The sequence below is a fragment of the Hemiscyllium ocellatum genome, chromosome 6, assembly GCF_020745735.1.
Source record: "Hemiscyllium ocellatum isolate sHemOce1 chromosome 6, sHemOce1.pat.X.cur, whole genome shotgun sequence".
In the NCBI taxonomy this organism is placed as follows: Eukaryota; Metazoa; Chordata; class Chondrichthyes; order Orectolobiformes; family Hemiscylliidae; genus Hemiscyllium; species Hemiscyllium ocellatum.
Genome location: NC_083406.1, coordinates 2,096,779 through 2,119,074, shown reverse-complemented (window position 1 = coordinate 2,119,074; position 22,296 = coordinate 2,096,779). Strand labels below are relative to the sequence as shown.

At 43.6% G+C, this 22,296-nt stretch overlaps 1 protein-coding gene across 1 annotated transcript in view; it reads right to left on the bottom strand.

The window, feature by feature from the left end:
* The window catches only part of tmem123 (transmembrane protein 123), a 31,889-nt gene extending 18,511 nt beyond the window's left edge, over positions 1-13,378 (bottom strand). The window contains exon 1 of the mRNA XM_060826448.1: positions 13,279-13,378. Within this exon, the coding sequence (XP_060682431.1) occupies positions 13,279-13,354 (76 nt within the window). The 5' untranslated portion in view covers positions 13,355-13,378. The remainder of the gene's footprint in view (positions 1-13,278) is intronic.
* Between the last annotated feature and the right edge of the window lie 8,918 nt (positions 13,379-22,296).

The window sequence follows — 22,296 nt, the reverse complement described above, 5'->3', positions numbered from 1 at the left end:
AGGCCCAGGAGACTTATCTATATTCATCCTTTCCAATATTCCCAAAACCTCTTCCCTGCATATTTCCAGGGCATCCATTCTAATTATTTGTGATTCCATATTCACATCAGCAACAGTGTCCTGTTCCTGAGTGAATACTGATGAAAAGTACTGATTTAATGTCTCTCCAATCTCCTCCGCCTCCACACACAACTTCCCACTACTATCCTTGACTGGACCGATACCTACCCTAGTCATCCTTTTATTCTTGACATATCTATAGAAAGCCTTTGGGTTTTCCCTAATCCTACCAGCTAAAGACTTTTCATGTCCCCTTCTCGCTTCTCTTAGCTCCCTCTTTAGCTCCTTCCTGGCTACCTTATAACTCTCAATCGCCCCTACTGAACCTTCACGCCTCATCTTTACATATGCCGCCTTCTTCCCTTTCACAAGGGACTCCAATTCCTTACTAAACCACGGCTGCCTCACAAGGCCCTTTACACCATGCCTGACTGGTACATACCTATCGAGGACACGCAGTAGCTGCTCCTTGAACAATCCCCACATCTCATTAGTGTTCTTCTCTTGAAGCCTGTTTTTCCAATCCACACATCCTAAGTCATGCCTCACAGCATCATAATTTCCCTGCCCCCAGCTATAGCTCTTGCCCTGCGGCGCACGATTATCCCTCTCCATCACTAAAGTAAAAGTCACCGAGTTGTGGTCACTGTCCCCGAAGTGCTCACCTACCTCCAAGTCTAACACCTGGCCTGGTTCATTACCTAGAACCAAATCCAATATAGCCTCCCCTCTTGTTGGCCTGTCGACATATTGTGTCAGGAAACCATCCTGCACACATTGTACAAACACCGACCCATCTAATGAACTCGAGCTATAGCTCTCCCAGTCAATATCTGGGAAGTTAAAGTCCCCCATAACAACCACCCTGCTACCTTCACTCTTTTCCTGAATCATCCTCGCAATATTATCCTCTACTTCTCTAGGACTATTAGGAGGCCTGTAGAAAACACCTAACAGGGTGACCTCACCTTTCCTATTTCTAACCTCAGCCCAAACTACCTCAGATGGCAAGTCCTCTTCCATCGTCCATTCCACTGCTGTGATACCCGCACTGAATATGCCTGTTTCACTGAACGCGTTGGTCATAATGATTTTGCTGCCCTTGCTAATGCTGTAGCTCAGATCATCCAGTCATGGCTGATTATCCTTGCTTCTACATCCACCATACTGGCAAAACCTACTGACCTTACTCATATTCCCGAACTTCACCTCAAAAGTAAGGAGTCCGCTGAAGATTTTCTTGAATGCTTCCAAGAATGTTATGAGTCCTATTCTGGGGATCGAGCTTTGAATTTCCATGTTGTCAAAGCTAAATGCTGTGTTATTGAACTGTTTGCCACCATCTGTCGTCACAGCAGTCAAGACAAATAATCTGGACTGGGTTGACGTTAATGCTAATTAACTCCATCATTCTGTTAAGGCTTTGTGGAAACATCAGAGTGAAGGCAAAGGTCTGACCCACATAAATTTGTTGCCCAGGAGGAGACTTCACACCAATTACCTGTGCGTTGTAGTGGTGGCCCTACACCCATTCGAGGTCACGGTCGTGGACATGGTAGAGGGGTCCCCACCAGACGACTCCCTCAGAGCTGTTTCAAATGTGACATCCCATATCACTGGGCTCGTGACTGCCCGACCCAAGGCTGCTTTAATTGTGGCCATCCTTTTCATTGCACTAATTGCCCTAAGGTGGCAACAGGGGGAACCATGGAAGGGCATATGGACATTACCCTCAGGACCCCTATGATAGCTGGGAAAATCTCCCTAAATATAATCACTCTCTGAAGCAAAACAATCAGTCTTCCCAAAGACTAAGTAACTTTCTTTTACAATCTGCCTCATAAGCAGGAACCTACAATCTTTCTTAAAGTTGAAAACAGATGGTATCCCTTTCTAATCGACACGGGGGCCTCAATGTCATCAGTGAAATCCGACAATGAACCTTCCAATCTCTAAGAAGATCAAAAAGATCATCTGGCTTTCAAGGTGAAACCCACCATTATCCACTTTCTGATCCAGTTCCGGTCTATTTCCAAGACTATTCCCTGGACCACCGCTTTGAGACTACTACCACATTATCCTGCAATCTAACGGGATGAGATCTGCTGTGTGTCTTTTAAGTCAAACTCGCTTGTTCCCCTGATGGTGTCCAACTTGATTCTGACACAGTTGAACTTGTCCACTAAACCCCGATGGTGGTTACTGGACCTTGACCCCCAAAGGTCTGGAAATCATGTCACCCTTGCTTATGATCGGATAGACCAAGACCAATCCCTTGAAGATTTCTTTCAGGGACTTGATTGGTACTGAATGGACCATACAGATCCTAGATAAGGTCACTGGGCCAGAGGGTGAAGCAGATTATGTTCAAATATCCACTCACCTGTGGAAACAAGCAGATACCTCAGCCAGAAGGTCAATCTGCCTCATCATGCTAAAGACCCGGGCCCTTTGGTCCACCGTGCAATCACCAGGGCTGACCCACACTGCTATCGTCATCTGCAAACACTCCAAGGAGGGATGACTGTCCTCTACTATACAAAGCCTTCCTCTCACAATGACACACTCCTGCACCATGAAAGTTGGGATATCCTTGATTTAGTCCACCCTGATATATGGGCCGAAACATCTTCCCATGTTAGACTTACAGATTGTGAACCCATTCAGAGCGCTCTAAAACTAAATGTTATTCGACCATCCATCTCCGAATACCCACCGAAACAACAAGCAATACCGAGCCTCACTGCTCTAATTGATTACTTTCTCCACAAAGGTATTCTGGTCCCACTTTGGAATTCGCTGCCCACAGGCCGCAGGGCACGTGGAATGTGGTAACCAGACTCTGAAAGCTAAACTTGCCAAGTTGACTTTGAGACAGGACTTTCCTGGGCTGGTTATTGCCTCTGGTATTGTTCCAACTACGGTGCACGCCTTTGGGTAAAACTCACTTATCCTCAGCTGAAATTGTCTACGATCGAGCTTTCCGCAGACTTTGAATGATGACTCCTCCTTTATTCACTTCCACCACGTGACTGAGGACATGTCCTCCTATGTTCTCTCATTGACTAAAATTTTGTGCGGTCTTCACTCCTAAGTCTGTGCTGCCCATGAGAAGCTCCCCTCTCTTGACAGTGTTCCACTTATTGAACCAGGCTCTTCGCGTTCCAACCTCGATGGGAAGGACTCTTCCAGGTCCTCCTCACCACCCCGACTGCTGTTAAGATCGCCAGGTGCTCTTGCATGGTTTCACCTCCATCATTACAAGGTCATCACACGAGCCCCTTCCAAGGAGCGACATGATGGAGATAGAACGATGGGGAACTGAGAGAGGAACCAGAATCAAACCAGACTACTAAGATATAGCTGCATGCTTTGAATAGTAATTCTTATTCTTTTTTAGATATCCCAATCCTTGATCAGGAAATGATCATTATGATGAAGACCGAACTTACCCTGCTGGACTCGTTGTTGCTGGCATTGGTGCTCAAGAAAGGACTGTTTACCCGTGTGATCCTTAACAACCAGAGACTGTGTACCATTTATGTCAAAAAAATGTCATTGTGTGCTGAGAAACTGATTCCTTTGATGCATGGAACATTATCAAGAAGTATTGTTGCAGTAATCAACTCATCAATTGGATCTGATAGTTCATTTACAGGACAATGGTCTTTATCCTGTCAAGGTGTTTTGTGCCAGTTTGATTTCAGTTGTGCTACGGGCAGCCCTGGTAAGCTTTGCCTCTATTCAAAAGATCTGTCTGCACACCGCAAAAGAGAAGAGGGAAATGTTATCTTTCACTAACAACTTGTTTCTTCAAAGTCACAATAAAAATTTGGCCGGGATGAAGTGGTTAATCACGCCCTCACATCAGCAAAAACCTCTGACCGCTCTCCCCCTCACGAATCCCAACGAGAGAGTATGGAATGCTTCCAAGGCATTTACCGGATGTAATGTTTCTTTTGACTATTACTTATCCCACCTGCTAGTTGCTTGTGGACTTCCTCTAATAAGTGTGGGGTAGCCAATCGAAATTGCTACAACAGTAAGGAATGGAGTCGCACTTACGTGAATGTGACTAAGACTATTCCATGCGATTTGGTCAACTGTACCAACCACTCCTGTTCCTCTAATGCGCATGCCTACTGGAGGAGTGTCTCTCTTTTATTGCTGGTATTCTGGCCCTTTGTGGTATGGGTAATGGCACCCACCTTTACTAATGAGACCTCCGAATGGCACCTCCATCTTCCCAATTGTGGGATGGAAGGAACCAATCTGGGGACAATACCTACATCTCTTACCGAAAGAACCGCCTCTTTTTACTGAGCACTTGTTAACCATACTTTGTAGCCATGGACTACCCATACATTTGGGGTTGTCACAAAGACAGGCCTGCTTCTTATTGAGAAGCCCCCTCCATTATCTATACTAAACTCAGTTATTATTTTTTCATCCAACGCAAAGCGACCAACTTCCTTGTTCCTGATGAAATAGGTACTCCCTGTGCTGTAGCTGTGGGGACACTTTTCCCAACTACTGTTCTCTGTCCAAATACCTGGGAATGGGGTGGGGGTTTCCCTGTCAAATGTTCAGTTTCACATGAATTCTGTGCTCATTGGAGGTGTGTTAAGGCTTTGGGCAGTATTAAAGTTCACTCTGTGGGCTATGCATTTCTTAGTACATTTTCCTTTGGAGGATCTGCAGGAATTATTACCCATCAAAACCAAAATTATCTTATTTGTGGTCTCACCTTCTTGGGCAATGAGACAGCCTCAGCTTTAGCAGGAATTAAGGACATGCTCTCAGAATTACGTATATTCTCCCAGAAAAACCAGTATGCCTTTGACTACCTACTTGCCAAAGAGGGTGGGGTTTGCGCCATAGTTAAAGACAAGTGTATGGTGGGGGTTACTGACATAATCGAGAATATTACCGAGATGTAAATAATATCTGCACCTTCTTCAATCAAATAACAGAAGGCACTGGATGAGGAGATTGGGGTTTTGGCTCATGGTACACCTGGTTGATAAATCTGGCCATGTAAACTGGTATTATTTTGATTTGCCTCTTTGCTGGTATTGCTATTGTTAAATGTATTATTGGCAAGTTAATAACTTCTGTTGACAACATCAGTTCCACCCAGAAACGATGGGCGGCACGGTGGCACTGTGGTTAGCACTGCTGTCTCACAGCGCCAGAGACCCGGGTTCAATTCCCTGCTTCCTCTGAGGAGGAGGTGGAAGTATGGCAATCTCTAGCACCCTTTCGATTGGACTGCTCTAATCTATGCCCTGCCATCCTATGGTTTGGTCAAGATATGACCAAAGGGAGAAGATGAGGATCTAAAATCTGAATAAAGGCTGAGGTAACAAGTTGTTGTCAGGAACAACCACGGAATACATGCTCTTACTAACTTAGGTGGCAATAAAGTGGCTTCTCAATGCAAATAATATGACAAAATGGCTTCTAGGCTGCAAATTGATAATTCTGCTAAAAGTTGCATAAAATGGCTTTTAACACTGTTATAACTGCATAATTGACTAACTTCAGTCTGCCTCAACAGAGATTAGTAAACAATGCTTCCTTTATAGCATAGAAATAACTAGACGAGATAAGACATTACTGACCATCCTAACTGACCTTCAAGTCCAGGTGCAAAGACTCGGTTAATGAGATAAGGGTGGCTTGAGTGTTGGAAAACAAAGCTGGTTCCCAGGAAATATCATTGAGCTGAGTTGCTGTCAATAAAACTATTTCATTAATTGACTGGTAATTGTCTGAATGTACTATACGATAATGGCTTGTACCTTTCTTTAAGTATAAAAATATCTTTGTTTTGAGCCATGTGCATAGCTCCTCTGAGGGACACGAAAGTGTATATTTCTGGACGATCTGTGCCTGGCCGTATGAAAAATAAAAAGTGTGAAGTCTTAAAGGACCAGACCGATTGAGAGTGTTTATTGACCGAACGCGTACGAGAGACCCTGCCGGGGGTCGAGATCTTCAGATTTACATACTTAATGGCAAGATCCTGGAGAATGTTGCTGAACAGAGAGATCTTGGAGTGCAGGTTCATAGTTCCTTGAAAGTGGAGTCGCAGGTAGCTAGGATGGTGAAGGTGGTGTTTGGTATGCTTGCCTTTATTGGTCAATGTATTAAATATGAGAGTTGGGAGGTCATGTTGCAGCTGTGCAGGACATTGGTTTGGCAACTTTTGGAATACTGGTGTCCCTCCTATAGAAAAAATTTTGTGAAACTTAAAAGGATTCAGAAAAGATTTACAAGGATGTTGCCAGGGTTGAATGATTTGAGTTATAGGGACAGGCTGAAGAGGCTAGGGTTATTTTCCCAGGAGCATTGATATGGAGGGGGAACTTAGAGGTTTATAAAATGAGAGGCGTGGATAGGGTGAGTAGCCATGGTCTTTTCCCTGGAGTGATGGAGTCCAAAAGTAGAGGGCATTGGTTTAAGATGAGAGGGGAAAGATTTAAAATGGACCCAAGGACAACATTTCCATGCAGAGGGTGGTGCATGAATGGAATGAGCTGCTAGAGAAAGCAGAGTAGGCTGGTACAATTATATTTCAAAGGCATCTACATGGATATATGAATTGTAAGGATTTACAGGGATTATGGACCAAATGCTGCAAATGGGACGAGATTAAGTTAGGATATCTAGTCGTCATGGACCAGTTGGACCAAAGGGTCTGTGTCCGTGCTGTACATGTCGATGACTCTGAGTTGGTCGCCATAGCTCTCTCTGGTACAGAATTCCACAAGATTACCACTTGTGAAGAAATTTTTCATCTCAATTCAAAATGGTCTACCCATATCTTGAGACAGTGACCTATTGTTCTGAACCACCTAATTAAGGAGATATTATTATTGCAATCAGTCTGTCCAGCCTGTCAGAATTTTATGTTTCAATAAGATCCTGTTTTATTCTTCTAAATTACAGTTCCAGTCTATCCCAAGAATGAGTTTGGTAAACCTTCTCTGCACTCCCTCTATGGCAAATGTATCTTAGAAAAAGAGACTAGAACTGCACACAATACACCAGAAGCGGTCTCACTAAGGTCCAGTGCAATTGCAATACAACTGCCATCTTCTGGTGCTTAAAAGGGGAGGCAATGGCCCAGTGATATTATTGCTGGATTGTTAATCCAAAGACCCAGATCACGTTCTGGGAACCCAGGTTCGAATCCCATCATGGCAGAGGGTGGGGTTTGAATTCAATAAAGATCTGTAATTAAGAGTCTAATGATGAGCATGAATCCATTGCTGATTGTCAGAAAAAAAACATCTAAAGTCCTTTAGGCAAGGAAACTGCCATCCTTACTTGGTCTGGCCTACATGTGACTCTAGAACCAGAGCAATATGATTAATTTCTAACTGCCCTTTGTGGGAAATTAAGGATGGGCAATAAATGCTGCCTCATCCTGTGAATGAATAAATTTTACGAAAAATCATTGAAGGACACCTATATGTCTAATAAATAAAAGCAAAATGCTGCCGATTCTGAAAACTTAAAACCAACAGAGAATGCTGGAAAAACACAGCAGGTCTAGTGGCACCTGTGGACAGAGAACAAGTTAACATTTCATACAAGATATGACTCTTCATTGGAACTGAAAGGAGTTACAAAATGGTGGGTTTTATGCTTTTGACGGAGGTGGAGCAGCAGCAGGGGGTCTAAATGCTGTGAAGGCCAGTGCAAAAGATAAAGGGATTGCTAGTTGTGGTGAAAGAGAAATAGAGAATGGATGTAATTTAAGGTGTGAAAGGGCGTGCAAAAAGTTAACCCAACTCCACACCCATTCGATACATGTGACTCAAATACAACGTGCAGAAAGGGTGGGGGAGAGGAGGAGGCATGTCCCAGCAGTGGCAGACCTCAATGCTGTCTCAGGGCCTGTATACTTACTGTGAGTCTGCTGTTCAGTAAGATTTTTTAAAATTTCACTGTTGAACTCTCACTTATTCCAAATTCTGAAAACCAGCTGGTCCCGAGCGTTTCGGATAAGGGATTGTATATCTGTATTAAGAGTGATGGAAAAGTGGACCAGGGAATCACAGAGGCAACAGTCCCTGTGCAGCACTGACAGTGAAAGTGAGGGGAAAATGTGTTTGGTGCTGGCAACCTGCTGGAGGCTGTAGAAGTGGTAAAGGATGATCCTTTGAATGAAGAGTTGGATGGGTTGAATGGGTTGGAAAGTGAGGAAAAGGGAAACTCTTACATCGGTCTGAGAAGGAGTTGGGGCAGAAGTGCAGGTGATTGATCACACATGGCTCAAGCCCCTGTCAACCACAGTGAGAAAGGAATCCTTGGTTGAATACTGTACTAAAATAGGTGAGAAAAGTAAGAAAAATAATGCATTTACAAATGAATATTAATGGGTTAGGTGTATGGGCTAAAATTTAGCAGATGATGTTTACTGTGGGTAATGGGAGGTTTTCCAATTTGGTTGGAGGAATAAAAAAGCAACTTATCTAAATGGAGAGAAACTTCAGAATTGTTCAGTGCAGAGAGACCTGGGTGTCTTTGCGCATAAATCGCAGAAAACTAGTATGCAGGCACAAAAGATAAGGAAGGCAACTGAATTTTTGGCATTATAAAATGTGACAGTATAAAAATAACAAAGTGTTGCTGCAACTGTACAAGTAAGATGGCATCTGGAGTACTGCATACAATTTTGGTCCTTTTAAAAGAGACTAGGGTGAAAAATCAAAGGACATGCAATTGACCGTATTATATTTGCATGGATCGTGAATTGTTACCTATCTGCTAACAGGAATAATCAAGAAATGGGTGTTTTTCTGAGTAAAGGGCGAACATGGGAACTCCACTGGATTAGTACTTGAGACCCAGACATTCACAATTTATGATGAACAATTTTGATGAAATAATCAAAATGAATCTTTCCAAGTTGCTGATGACATAACACCAGCTAGGGTTGAGCACATAGAACATTACAGCACAACATAGACCCTTCGGCCTTCAATGTTGCACCGACCTATGAAACCAATCTGAAACCCATCTAACCTACATCATTCCATTTTCATCTATATGCTTATCCAATAACCATTTAAATGCCCCTAAAGTTGGCAAGTCTACTACTGTTGCAGGCAGGGCAGTCACCTTTCAATCTTCTTCTCTCTAATGAAAACAGCCTCGTGTCTCCAGCCTTTCCTCATAAGACCTTCCCTCCATACCAGGCAACATCCTAGTAAATCTCCTCTGAACCTTTTCTAATGCTTCCACATCCTCCCTATAATGCGGTGACCAGAACTGTGTGCAATGCTCCAAGTGCAGCTGCACCAGAGTTTTGTACAGCTGTAACATGACCTCGGGGCTCCGAAACTCAATCACTCTACCAATAAAAGCTAATACAATGTACGCCTTCTTAACAATCTTATCAATCTGGGTGGCAACTTTCAGGGATCTATATACATGGACACAGAGATCTCTATGCTCATCGACACTGGAAAGAATCTGATCATTAGCCCAGCAGTCTTTACTCCTATCGCTCCTTCCAAAATGAATCACCTCACATTTTTCCGCAACAAACTCCATTTGTCACTTCTCAGCCCAGCTCTACAGCTTATCTTTCCAACTCCACCGACCTTAGCATAATCTGCAAATTTACTAACCCATCCTTCTATGCCTCATCAAGGTCATTTATAAAAATGACAAGCAGCAGTGGCTCCAAATCAGATCCTTGAAGTACACTACTAGTAACTGAACTCCAGGATGAACATTTCCCATCAACCACCACTCTCCATCTTCTTTCAACTAGCCAATTTCTGATCCAAACCACCAAATCACCCTCAATCCCATGCCTCCGTATTTTGTGCAATAGCCTATGGTACCATACCAATGCCTTACTGAAATCCATTTACACCACATCACTGCTTTACCCTCATCCACCTGTTTAGTCACCTTCTCGAAGAACTCAATAAGGTTTGTGAGGCATGACCTACCCTTCACAAAACTATGTTAATTATCCCTAATCAATTTCTTTCTTTCTAGAGGATTATAAATCCTCTCCCTTATAACCCTTTCCAACACTTTACCCATAATTGAAGTAAGGCTTGCTGGTCTATAATTACCATGGTTCTCTCTACTCCCCTTCTTGAACAAGGGGACATTTGCTTTCCTTCAATCTTCTGGCACTATTCCTGTAGACAATGATGACAAAGATCAAAGCCAAAGGCTTGGCAATCTACTCTCTGGCTTCCCAGAGACTCCTAGGATAAATTCCATCCAGCCCAGGGGACTTATCTATTTTCATATTTTCCAGGATTGCTAAAACCTCCTCCTTATGAACCTCAACCCTGTCTAGTACAGTAGCCTGTATCTTTGTATTCTTCTCAACAACATTGTCTTTTTCCAGCTTGACTACTGATGAAAAATATTCATTTAGTGCTTTCCCTATCTGCTCGGACTCCATGCACAACTTTCCACTACTGTCCCGTGGTGAAGAGGATGTAAAGAACCTTCTAGGTGTTTTAGACAAGTTGAGTAAATGGGTGAGTGTTTAGCAGATGCACTTCTTTAGGCTTCATTCATTGTGGCATACTGTACAAAAAGAGAGACATTATGAAGAACGTATTCAAGATACTAGTTAGACCTCAGCTGGAGAATTGGGTAGGGTTCAGGGTGTCACATGATGGGAATGATACAAATGCATTGGCGAAAGTGCAGAAGAGATCTACACAAAATAAGGCATTTAAATTATGAGCAAGGATTGGAGATGTCAGGACTGTTTTCCCTAATAGTAGAAGACTAAGAGCAGAATTTTCAGAACTTTTCAAAATATCGAGTGGTCTAGACAGGATAGGAAGAAATTGTTCCTACTTTTCAAAGGATTGATACCAGAGGACACTACTTTAATACATTTTGCAGAAGAAATAAATGAATTGTGAGAAAAAGAGATTTTTCACACAATGAAGAGTTAGGATTCAGAATACACAACTTGCAAGTGTGATGAAGGCAGAGTCAACTGAGGCATTCAAGCAGGCATAGATGATTACACAAATAGAAATAATGTGCAGGATTACAGGGAAAACGTGCAGAATGCTGGTATAGATGTGATGGGTCAAATGCCCTCTTTTGCACTGTAACACATTTGTTTATTTGTCCAAATTATCCTTTTTTTTCTAATATCGTCAACAGGAACCACTTGAAAATTTCGAAAATGCAATTTTATTCTCTATTCATTCATAAAACTTTAGGATCAAAACATATTTGACCGGATTGCAACAAAACACAAAGAGGAAAAGGAGCTTAAAAATGCAGTTATAAAGTCATTCAGCTCCTGGCTATGAAGTGGTTTACTTGAATATTGCCAAGATGAGGGGTTTGATGTGTCAAAAGACTAGAGATTTGGGGATTTTTCTCCTCAGAACACAGAACATTTAAAAATAACTTTATAGAGCAATTCAAAATTGAGGTGTTTGGATACAGAACAAAAGCAGAAACTGTCCTCCTTGGTTTCTTCAGAGACAGACAGTATGAAAATATTTACTAAAAAGCAAGGAAAAACCATATTTAAAAACAAAGCTCAGCAAATTGTTATGATCTGGAAGTTACGTCAAAGGATTCTGAAAGCACTCAAAAAGGAACTCAAAAGGATCATTACTTCAATTTTTTTATAACCATCCCCTCCCCCCATAATCTTCAATGGAAGATAATTGTTCTTTCGGCATATACACAATTTTATTAGCATAGATTCAAAATAACATAGGGTGGCACAGTGGGTAGCACTGCTGCCTCAAAGCGCAAGGGATCTGGGATCGATTCCACCCTCAGTTAACTGTTTGTGTTGAATTTGCACATTCTCCATACATCTGTGTGATTTTCTCCACATGCTAGTTTCCTCCCATAGTCCAACGATGTGCAGTTTAGGTGGATTGGCCATGCTAAATTGCTTCAGTTTCCAGGGATGTGAAGGAAAACCATGGGAAATGAATGGTTATAGGCTAAAGAAGGTGGATCTGGGTGGGATACTCTTTGGAGGGTCACTGTGGACTCAGTTGACCGAATGGCCTGCTTCCACACTGTAGGCATTCTATGATTCTATTAACTTTACCAGAATTGCCAAGTTGCAACAGCATTTTCTGATTAAATTACATATTTCCAGCATGTGCAGTTTTTTACTTTTAACTATTGTCTAAATTTTAACTCCAACATTTCTAAAATATTTCATTTAAAATCTTAATGTATTTTATAGTCCAATTTGTCTGATGGCCCTGCAAATACAGTGAAGTACTTTTTAAGTAAGTTGGGGTTAATTGTATAAATAACGTTCTTTGTTTACACTGAAAATAGTGTTGCACAACATTCAAGTTTATTTACACAAAAGAGATGTAATCATATAAATAAACACTTAGATGTGCTCACGTAAACGTCACCTTAGCAGTCCTGATACTAGAATGTTGTTATGGCACTAAAGCACAACTTTGGCAAGTAGGGCAACCCTATGTGCTATAAACATTAAGTGTATTAACAATGTAAAACAAGAACTATAGTGAATAAGTGGATTAAGTGGCCACAGCTTCAGCCTGGAAACTGACAAAGATGACCTGACCTTTATTCTGTTGTGGAGGAGCTGGTGTTGGACTGGGGTGGATAAAGTTAAAAACTACACAACACCAGGTCCTACCCCACCTGATGAAGGTCAGTGCTCCAAAACTAGCGCTTCCAAATAAATCTGTTGGACTATAACCTGGAGATGTGAGATCTTTAACTTCACTCTGATAAAACCTGAAGTTTCTTGTGGTGGTGACGACAGAAATTCTGGGATTTACACATTAAATCAATCGAAATGTGCACCTCCATTCTAACCGATTGAAGAATTAGTAGTCATCTCGGTTTGTTCAATACATTGGCTCAGATTGCAAGACCCTTTGATCTTGTAATTATAAATTCTGTGGGGGCTCCTCCACACCAAGATAGCAAGATAGCACATCACATCCCTCCATCAGAAACAAAGTTGGGGATAAAACCTTTTCACAGACATTGTCACCCTCAGTACTGACCCCTTGTTAACACTCGTACCAGAACGTCCTTCTTTCTTTCCCCACCACGAAGAAAAGGTAACGTCCCGCTATCCAGTCAGGCCAGGTCCTGACAGGGAGAGTCCACTGCTCCTCGTGGAAAACAAAAATAAATAAACCAGAGAAGGAGACACACGAGAGACGAAGCCGTGGCCACACTCACCAGAGGCAGACGACGAGCTGAAGGCGGTTAGGAACAGCAGCAACGCTCCATAAACACAACGCGCCGCCGGCTTCATGGTGCGGCCGCCTCTGACCCGCCCCCTTGCCGCTCGCGCTCTCTACCCCGCCCCCTTGCCGCTCGCGCTCTCTACCCCGCCCCCTTGCCGCTCGCGCTCTCTACCCCGCCCCCTTGCCGCTCGCGCTCTCTACCCCGCCCCCTTGCCGCACGCGCTCTCTACCCCGCCCCCCTTGCCGCTCGCGCGCTCTGACCCGCCCCCCTTGCCGCTCGCGCTCTCTACCCCGCCCCCTTGCCGCTCGCGCTCTCTACCCCGCCCCCTTGCCGCTCGCGCTCTCTACCCCGCCCCCTTGTCGGTCCCGCTCTCTGACCCGCCCCCCTTGCTGCCAGCGCGTGCAGTGGACACGCTTCTCGTGGCGCCAGGTGAGCCGTCTTCGCGCCGTCGCAGCTGAACGCCGACCGCCTGAAGACCAACGACATTTCAACCGTTGAGCAGAGGAGAGTTAAAATTCACCTGACCCGCACATCTTTGTGACTGTGGGAGTAAACCCGCGCAGACACGGGGAGAACGTGCAAACTCCAGTCAGTCGCCTGAGGCGGGAATTGAACCCGGGTTTCTGGCGCTGTGAGGCAGCAGTGCTAACCACCGTGCCGCCCACTCACTACGGAGTTGGGAGTAACTAATGACAAAGTCTAGTTTAAAAAAAATCTGCAGGCGATGTTGTTTCCACACAGACGGTGAAGTGATAAACAAATTGCTGGGGAAATTAACGTGTCGAGTGGAGGACACTTGACAATGAGGAGATATAAACTCATCTTGATTCATACTGTCGCTTGTTTCCCTCCCGTTCACTCTCATCCACACAATAGCACCATGCTGCTTCTTGGCTGTGCCGAAACTTCACTGATGTGGAGGAGGACTGGGGTGTATAAAGTTAAAAATCACACAACACCAGGTTATAGTCCAACAGCTGTAGTTGGAAGCACACTAGCTTTCGGGTTGTGGAGCTGGATCATAGGACACAGAATTTATATCAAAAGATAATTCTGTCATACAATTGATGCGATGTAGCCAGTCAAAACAAACCAGAAATTGCTCGAGAAACTCATCACATCTGGCAGCATCTGTGGACAGAAAGCAAAGTTAATCGTTTGAGGAACCAGTGACCCTTCTTCACGACTGATCTTAGACAGGAAAATGTGGTATTTATGTATTCGATTTCCTGAAGAAGGGCTCCTGCCCGAAATGTTGATTCTCCTGCTCCTCGGATGCTGCCTGACCTGCTGTGCTTTTCCAGCAACACATTTTTCAATTCTGATACTCCAGCATCTGCAGTCCTCACTTTCTCCTATGTTTGCTGAAGACCAGGAATAGTAATAGATGGAGATGGCCCAGAAAGAAAACAGCATCTGTGCACTGTAGGGGACACAGTAGCAAGCACTGCTGCCTCTCAGCGCCAGAGACCCGGGTTCAATTCCCACCTCAGGCGACTGTCTGTGTGGAGTTTGCACGTTCTCCCCGTGTCTGCGTGGGTTTCCTCCGGGTGCTCCAGTTTCCTCCCACAGTCCAAAGATGTGTGGGTCAGGTGAATTGGCTATGCTAAATTGCCCATAGTGTTAGGTAAGGGGTAGATGTAGGGGTATGGGTGGGTTGCGCTTCGGCAGGGACTTGTTGGGCCGAAGGGCCTGTTTCCACACTGTAAATAATCTAATCTAAAAAAAGGATGAGGAGAGAAAGGAAAGCAATAGGGACCATTAGGTGGTGAAAATGCAGTTGGCTGATGAAAACAGCTATTTGCAGCATAATGACAGATCCAGGTGGGAGGGGACAGGTCTGGCACGAGTAAAGAGCATGGAAGACGGTGTTGAGGTTCTAAAATTATTGAATTCGATATTTCAAGTATTTTAGAATAAAAAAAGAAATAAATTAAATAAATTCTAAAGTTGCATTTTAGTATTATGTACTTATGCAGGTAAAAACAAGGACTGCAGATTCTGGAAACTAGAGTCTAGATTAGAGCAGTGCTGGAAAAGCACAGCAGGTCAGGCAGCACCTGAGAAGCAGGAAAATCGACATTTCAGGCAGGAGCCCTTCATCAGGGATAGAGGCAGGGTACCTACACCGTGGAGAGATAAATGAGTGGAGGGTGGAGGGTGGGTGTGGGGAGAGAGTAGCATAGAGTACAATAGGTGAGTGGGGGTGGGGATGAAGGTGATAAGTCAGAGAGGAAGGTGGAGTGGCTAGGTGGGAAGGAAGATAGGCAGGTAGGACAGGTCATAAGGGCAGTGCTGAGGTGGAAGGTTGGAGCTGGGGTAAGGTGAGGGGAGGGGAAATGAGGAAACTGGTGAAATCCACATTGATGTCCTGGGGTTGAAGTGTTCCGCGGTGGAAGGTGAGGCGTTCTTCCTCCAGGCGGCGGGTGGCGAGGGAGCAGCGGTGGAGGAGGCCCAGAACCTGCGTATCCTCGGCAAAGTGGGAGGGGGGAGTTGAAATGTTGGGCCACGGGTGTCCCGGAGATGTTTCCTAAAGCGCTCTGCTCGGAGGCATCCAGTCTCCCCCATGTAGAGGAGAGCGCATTGGGAGCAACAGATACAATAAATGGTATTGGTGGATGTGCAAGTAAAACTTTGGATGTGGAAGGCTCCGTTGGGGCGTTGGATGGAGATGAGGGAGGAGGTGTGTGTGCAGGTTTTGCAATTCCTGCGGTGGCAGGGAAAGGTGCCAGGATGGGAGGGTAGGTTGTATGTGTGTGTGTGTGTGTGTGTGTTTGGGGGGTGGGGGCGTGGACCTGACTAGGTAGTCACAGAGGGAACGGTCTTTATGGAAATGGTGGGGAGGTGGTGGGGTCTGTTTGGAGGTGACAGAGATGTCTTCAAATGATGTGGTTTACGCAAAGGTATGTGGGTAGAGGGGATGGATGTGGACTAGATGCGTTGGAGGGCATCTTTAACCATGTAGAAAGGGAAATTGCGATCTCTAAAGGAGGCCATCTGGTGTGTTCTGTGGTGGAACTGGTCCTCTGGGAGCAGATACAGTGGAGGTGGAGGAATTAGGAAGACGGGATGGCATTTTTGCAGGAGGTAGGGTGGGAAGAGTTGTAATCTAGGTAGCTGTGGGAGTTGGGTTTGTAAAAAAAAGTGTCGGTCGTCATTAATGGAGATGGAAAAGTCCAGGAAGGGGAGGTAGGTATCAGAGATGGTCCAGGTGAATTTACTTGTGTACCTGGTTCACTCCCCACCTAAAACTAAGAGTATAATTGTATTCTTAGATAGTTTTTGTGAAGTTTAATTTGTCTGATTGTTATGTGGAGATACAAAAAAATGAGGTGCTCTTTTATAAGATGCATGGCCTGTTCGTGTGAGAATTGAAAACTTGTGTCTTCTTCTCATGTTCTACATAAAGCATATGTGTGGTCAGTTAGAGGAATTTGCACTCCAGAATTTGAAATTGAGGCAGTAGCTGACATCAGTGGATATGGCTGAGAAAAAATAGCAATGATGAATTAATTTCATGTGCTGCATCTATCAGTATCTTGGACCAAGAACTGGAAAATAAAGATTAGACTTTTCCATTGAGCATGAACACAATGGGATAAATGGCCCTCTTCTAGTTAAGCCACTGTGTCATTTCTGACATGGTTAGGCACCTGCTGGCCAATTTGAGAGTGTGCATTGGTGATCTCTGTTAATTATTTGCTGAGGGCAGGACCTACTATGTCAGTGTTACCAGTTCATGAACGCAAAGGAATGTCTGACCTAATATTTAAAGAGGTGGCAGAAATGTGATTATAAGTTCCATGGGCAGAAACCAGCACTCCTCTCCCCAACATCATATTGCAAAGGAACATTGAAGGAAAGGAGATGGGGAGGAAAGTGAAGCAGAAGTACAAAAGACCGTGCATCAGAGTGATAATTCCTGTGTCGATTACATTTCCTTCCTTATAATTTGTATGTATACTATGTACTTAGAGCATTTCATTTTGATCCACTCTCATAACATCAGCAACCAGGAACAATAGAGCAGAGCGGAAGAACGGCTTACTGTTTGATGATGACGCCGTTTTCCTGATAGACTAAGTGATGGGATGCTCATGTTGCAACATAGGAAGAGACAACCTTACCCTCAGACCAAGCAAGTCGAGATGGAGGTAACAAAGGAATTCAGCAGCCCTGCGATCATCCAGAGATTGCTACAATGTCGGAAGAGCCTAAATGACTATTTCTATTCTATAAGAGCAGTTAATTTGTTTGGCAACCCAGGTGCACACATAAGGGAAGATATGTGCATGATGAATATCAGAAATGAGTCAACGTCTATCAGTCAGGGAACAGGGATGCGGTAGCAAAGAGAGGAAAGGCCTGTAGAAAGGTGTAATGCCAGCTGCTAGTGCAAAGTGGATTCAAACAGGAGGGCATGATGTTCACGAAAAGGATAATCTTTATTCTTCCACAGTGGATAAGTAGAAAAGTGTCCATATTGCTTGAGATGGTTGAAATACTGATGAGGTTATGCCCTGCCCAAACATGCATCTGTGATGCTGAAGAAGGAGAATATACTCCAGCTGTTCAGTGAACATGGGTATTGATCAAATGGTTGTACAGGCACTGGAACTGTCATGGTGGGGGAGTTTGCAGCCAAGAGAATAGTTGAATATGCAACAGATAATTATATCGAATTATAATGACAGTAGGAGTGAACAGTGTAATAATGAGATGAAAGGCTGGAGGACATCAGTCTGTAATGCATTGAAAAACAAAGCATGACTCTCAGAATCTGTTAGAAATTCATCTGAGCAGAGAAATATTGCTAAACATAGTGTTTTTTCCAACAAGGCACCAACAGTCACCACCCCGAAGGGGCCATATTGACTTCTGAGGAAATGTAGGGGTCCTCACAATATGTTATCCTTGCTCCCTTCCATTCACGAATTTGTTTATGTAGAATTGCATGCATTGGACAGATGTGAGACACAAATTGAGTTGGGCACTACAAATGCATCAGATCACATCCTGGAAACAGATAGGCTTCTGAAACTCAGAGAATGCTAATGAGTCCTTGACTGATAGAGTTACTCCTCAGGTGATGGATACTGTATGTGCTATGGGAGGTGTGTGAAGATCTAGCAGAAATTCCAAAGGGAATGTGCACTCTGGCAAGGACACTGGAGTGGACCCTCCAGACTATAAGTGCTGCAAACGTTCTCTTGTACATATACATAGCCTCATCTGCAGAGAGATTAATGACGCTCCTGGACAGCCACATACTACTGATCAACGAGTACTGAAGATTTGTGTTCAATTGTTGATTCCTTGTCACATTGCACTCAAGAGCCAATAGCATAGCAAGGTGGAATGGGAGACATGCATCTGGGATCTTCACTCAGAGCCGCGATGTCTCCCTCCCTAAGGGCATTGTGGGTTAATCTAAACCAGGTGGACTGCTGCAGTTCAAGAGGGCAACTCACCACCGCCTTCTCAAGGGCAGCTAGGAATGGGCAAAAAATGCTGGCCAGCCAATGACTTTCAAACGCCTCAAATGAATAAAAAAAACTCAACACCAAGTTCAATAGCTTTAGACAAAAATTTACCAGACTCAAAACATTAACTCTGCTTTCTTCCAACAGGTACTGCCAAATTTGCTGAGTCTCATTGGCAATTTCTGCCCAGCGTCTGCAGTTATTTCACTCAGAGCAATCCTGATGGCCTTTTTGCAGGTGACATCAGTGCCTCAAGATGCTCCAGAAATAGAGGAGACTCTTGTCATTAGCAGGAGTCTCTCACATTGCTGTGTTTTGAATTCTCAGGTGACTATAGAGTGCCCTGCCAAGTTCATCAAAGTCAAGAGGGTGTCATACTTAGCAGCCTGTCTTAAAGTCCATTGACAGTGAAGGAGTATCATGTCATGGAACACAAGATAGATTTGAAAAACCAGCAGAGACACATGGGTGAACACAGTGATCATCCACTTCACTTCGATGTGAGAGAGAAGTTTTTAAGTATGTTTGCCCATGTGTCGATAGACTGCAAGCTCCCTCATGCTTACATATTGGGTTAAAAGGCATCAATCCTACATATTAGCATCATACACTTCTTGAGAGGCATGTTTGAATGTGAGAGTTGCAATGAAGCTGTTGCTTATGATGGCCTGAAATATTCAGAGGGATTGCCTGTAACAGGACACTGCAGTTCAGCTGCTGCTCAATTACACTCTACTACAACGTCCAAATCCACTCTCCAACCCATCTAACATAGCCCTTAACAAGGCTGGCTGGCAGGCCCCAATAATACAACAGACCTACCTTAAGTTTGGTTTCCTTACCTCTTCTTTAGGAGTTGACTGCAAATTGTTGATCAATGTGATTATTTGACAATTCCTCAAGGTAGGACCTCCTCCCCAGATGGGGGAAGGGGTCTTAACCCTGTGCCAATTAAACACCAATATGGCCGCTTTGCAGCTGGCTTTCTCATGGTTTGGGTTATAACCAACTTTTTCATCTGAGGACTAGGGAATGCATTATCCCAGAAAATTCAACTGTATATTTCTATTCCAGATTTACCTGTTCTATATATACAGCTCCTTGAAAAACCAACGTTTTTCATCCTAAGTTTGTAATATCAGGAATCAGTTTGTGGTTCATTCTGTACTGTCTTCGTTGTGTCTTAGACAAATGTAAAAATGAAAAATATAGTCCAACCACACCACTACATAGTTTGATCTTAATTTTACATTTAAACTGTTTTGGCTACTTTTTTTAATTGACATTTTACTGGATATGTTGATTGTAGCCTTGCCTTGGTTACTTGCATTCAGTAGAGAATATTTTTAGGCACCCAGATCTCTTTCCAGTTCATTGATAGCTCTTTCAGCATTACTCATGGGACTGCATATGGTTAAAATTTTAATATTTTGATCAGAAGGAGCCCCTTAGTAATCTGATGATGCTACCATTTGAATATGTCAGAGTCATTTTGAGGCCTGTGTCGTATAGAACCATGAGTTCTCCAATCACAAACATGTATTCCACTGCAAATTATTAGATTCAGGACAGATGTCAGATGGCCTGTGAAATGTGTAGCTGTCAGTAAAATAAGTTGCCATTTGGAAGGGGGTGGAAAGAGAGCTCAGGTTGCAATGGCTGTGATTATTTTTGTGGTCTCTGAAGAAACACACCTTTTTCTCCTGACCCAAAAGATTGTTTTTGTCCTCTTGAGCTATTTTGCCATCAAAACTATTCAGTCTGGAGGGTACAAATGGCATCCAGCTTTGTCACACAAATAATAATTAGAATGCAATAATACAAGAGATGTACAGTATGGAACAGACCCTTCAGTCCAAACCATCCATGCCGACCAGATATCCCAATCCAATCTAGTCCCACCTTCCAGCACCCGGCCCATATCCCTCCAAACCCTTCCTATTCATATACCCATCTAGGTGCCTCTTAAATGTTGCAATTGTACCAGCATCCACCACTTCCTCTGGCAGCTCATTCATACCTGTACCACCCTGTGAGAGAAAAAGTTGCCCTGTAAGTCTCTTTTATATCTTTCCCCTCTCACCCTAAATCTATGCCCTCTAGTTCTGGACTCCCCGGCCCCAGGGGGCGAAAAGACTTTGCCTATTTACCCTATCCATGCTCCTCAGAATTTTGTAAATCTCTAAGGTCGCCCCTCAGCCTCCGATGATCCAGGGAAAAACAGCCCCAGCCTGTTCAGCCTCTCCCTATAGCTCAAATCCTCCAACCTTGGCAACATCCTTGTAATTCTTTTCTGAACCCTTTCAAGTTTCACAACATCTTTCCGATAGGAAGGAGACCAGAATTGCATGCAATATTCCAACAGTGGCCTTACCAATGTCCTGTACAGCTGCAACATTACCTCCCAACTCCTGTACTCAATACTCTGACCAGTAAAGGAAAGCATACCAAACACACTTTTGTTATAATTCAGTGAACAGAAATTGAGAACACACTGTATTATCAACACCATGCTCACAGTGATCAGATTTACAAGAGGTAGAAACCAACAATTAACTTCCATTCCTGGATGTGATAGCACAAAGAATAGAATGGGGAATACACCACAAAAATGTGTACAGAAAAGCCACATGCACACAGACCAGATCCTGAACTACAACAGAAAACAGCCAAACACACATAAGAGAAGCTGCATTAGGACCCTGTTCGAAAGGGTAACAACACACTGCAGCACTCCTGACCTACAAAGGAAACACCACCTCTACAGAGTTTTTGCCAAGAATGAATACCTCCACAACTTTGTTTGCAGATGTCTAACAGATAAACAACGTGACGAGGACATGCCACGACCAAACTCACTAGCACCACTAATTACAGGTACAAGATCCTTTGTCTTAAATGCTCGGGACTAGCTGATTTTCCGAAATCAAAATGTTTCGGTTCAGAATAAGTGACAGTTTAATGGTAAAACTTTTAAAAATCTTAAGTCTCCTCTGGTAAAAATATGTAAGTATTTTCTTATGAGTAGAGGCCAAGTAGGTTAGAGTTTGGAAGAATGAAATACCATTTTAATGAAACACAAACAATTCTTAAGACTTGACAGTGTAACTCCCAGCCAGACACTACCCAACCTCCATTGGGCCTCATAATGCTCTTTGACCCCAAACCCATGACCTACCTTAATCACTCATTCATCCTTCCCACCTGACACCCTAATCACAGCAACCAACTGGCATCCTACTCAATTCACCACCATGTTCCCTAGCCTCCTCATGCACTGGGCATCCAGACCCACTACCCAGCTCATTATCGTTTCCTCTTATTTATCTTTTACCTTTTCGCAATATTATTGTATGCATGCTGGACATCGAAACTTCAAAATACAATGTTGTGTGGTAAACGAGTGTGCGGATTCAACATCTCATCAGTTTTTCCCGTAGCCTTCAGCGATTGGCCCAGACATGCCCTACATTTTGCCAGTTAAAACAGACCGGCTTCTTGCCTCACTTTTCATCTCAGCACTTCC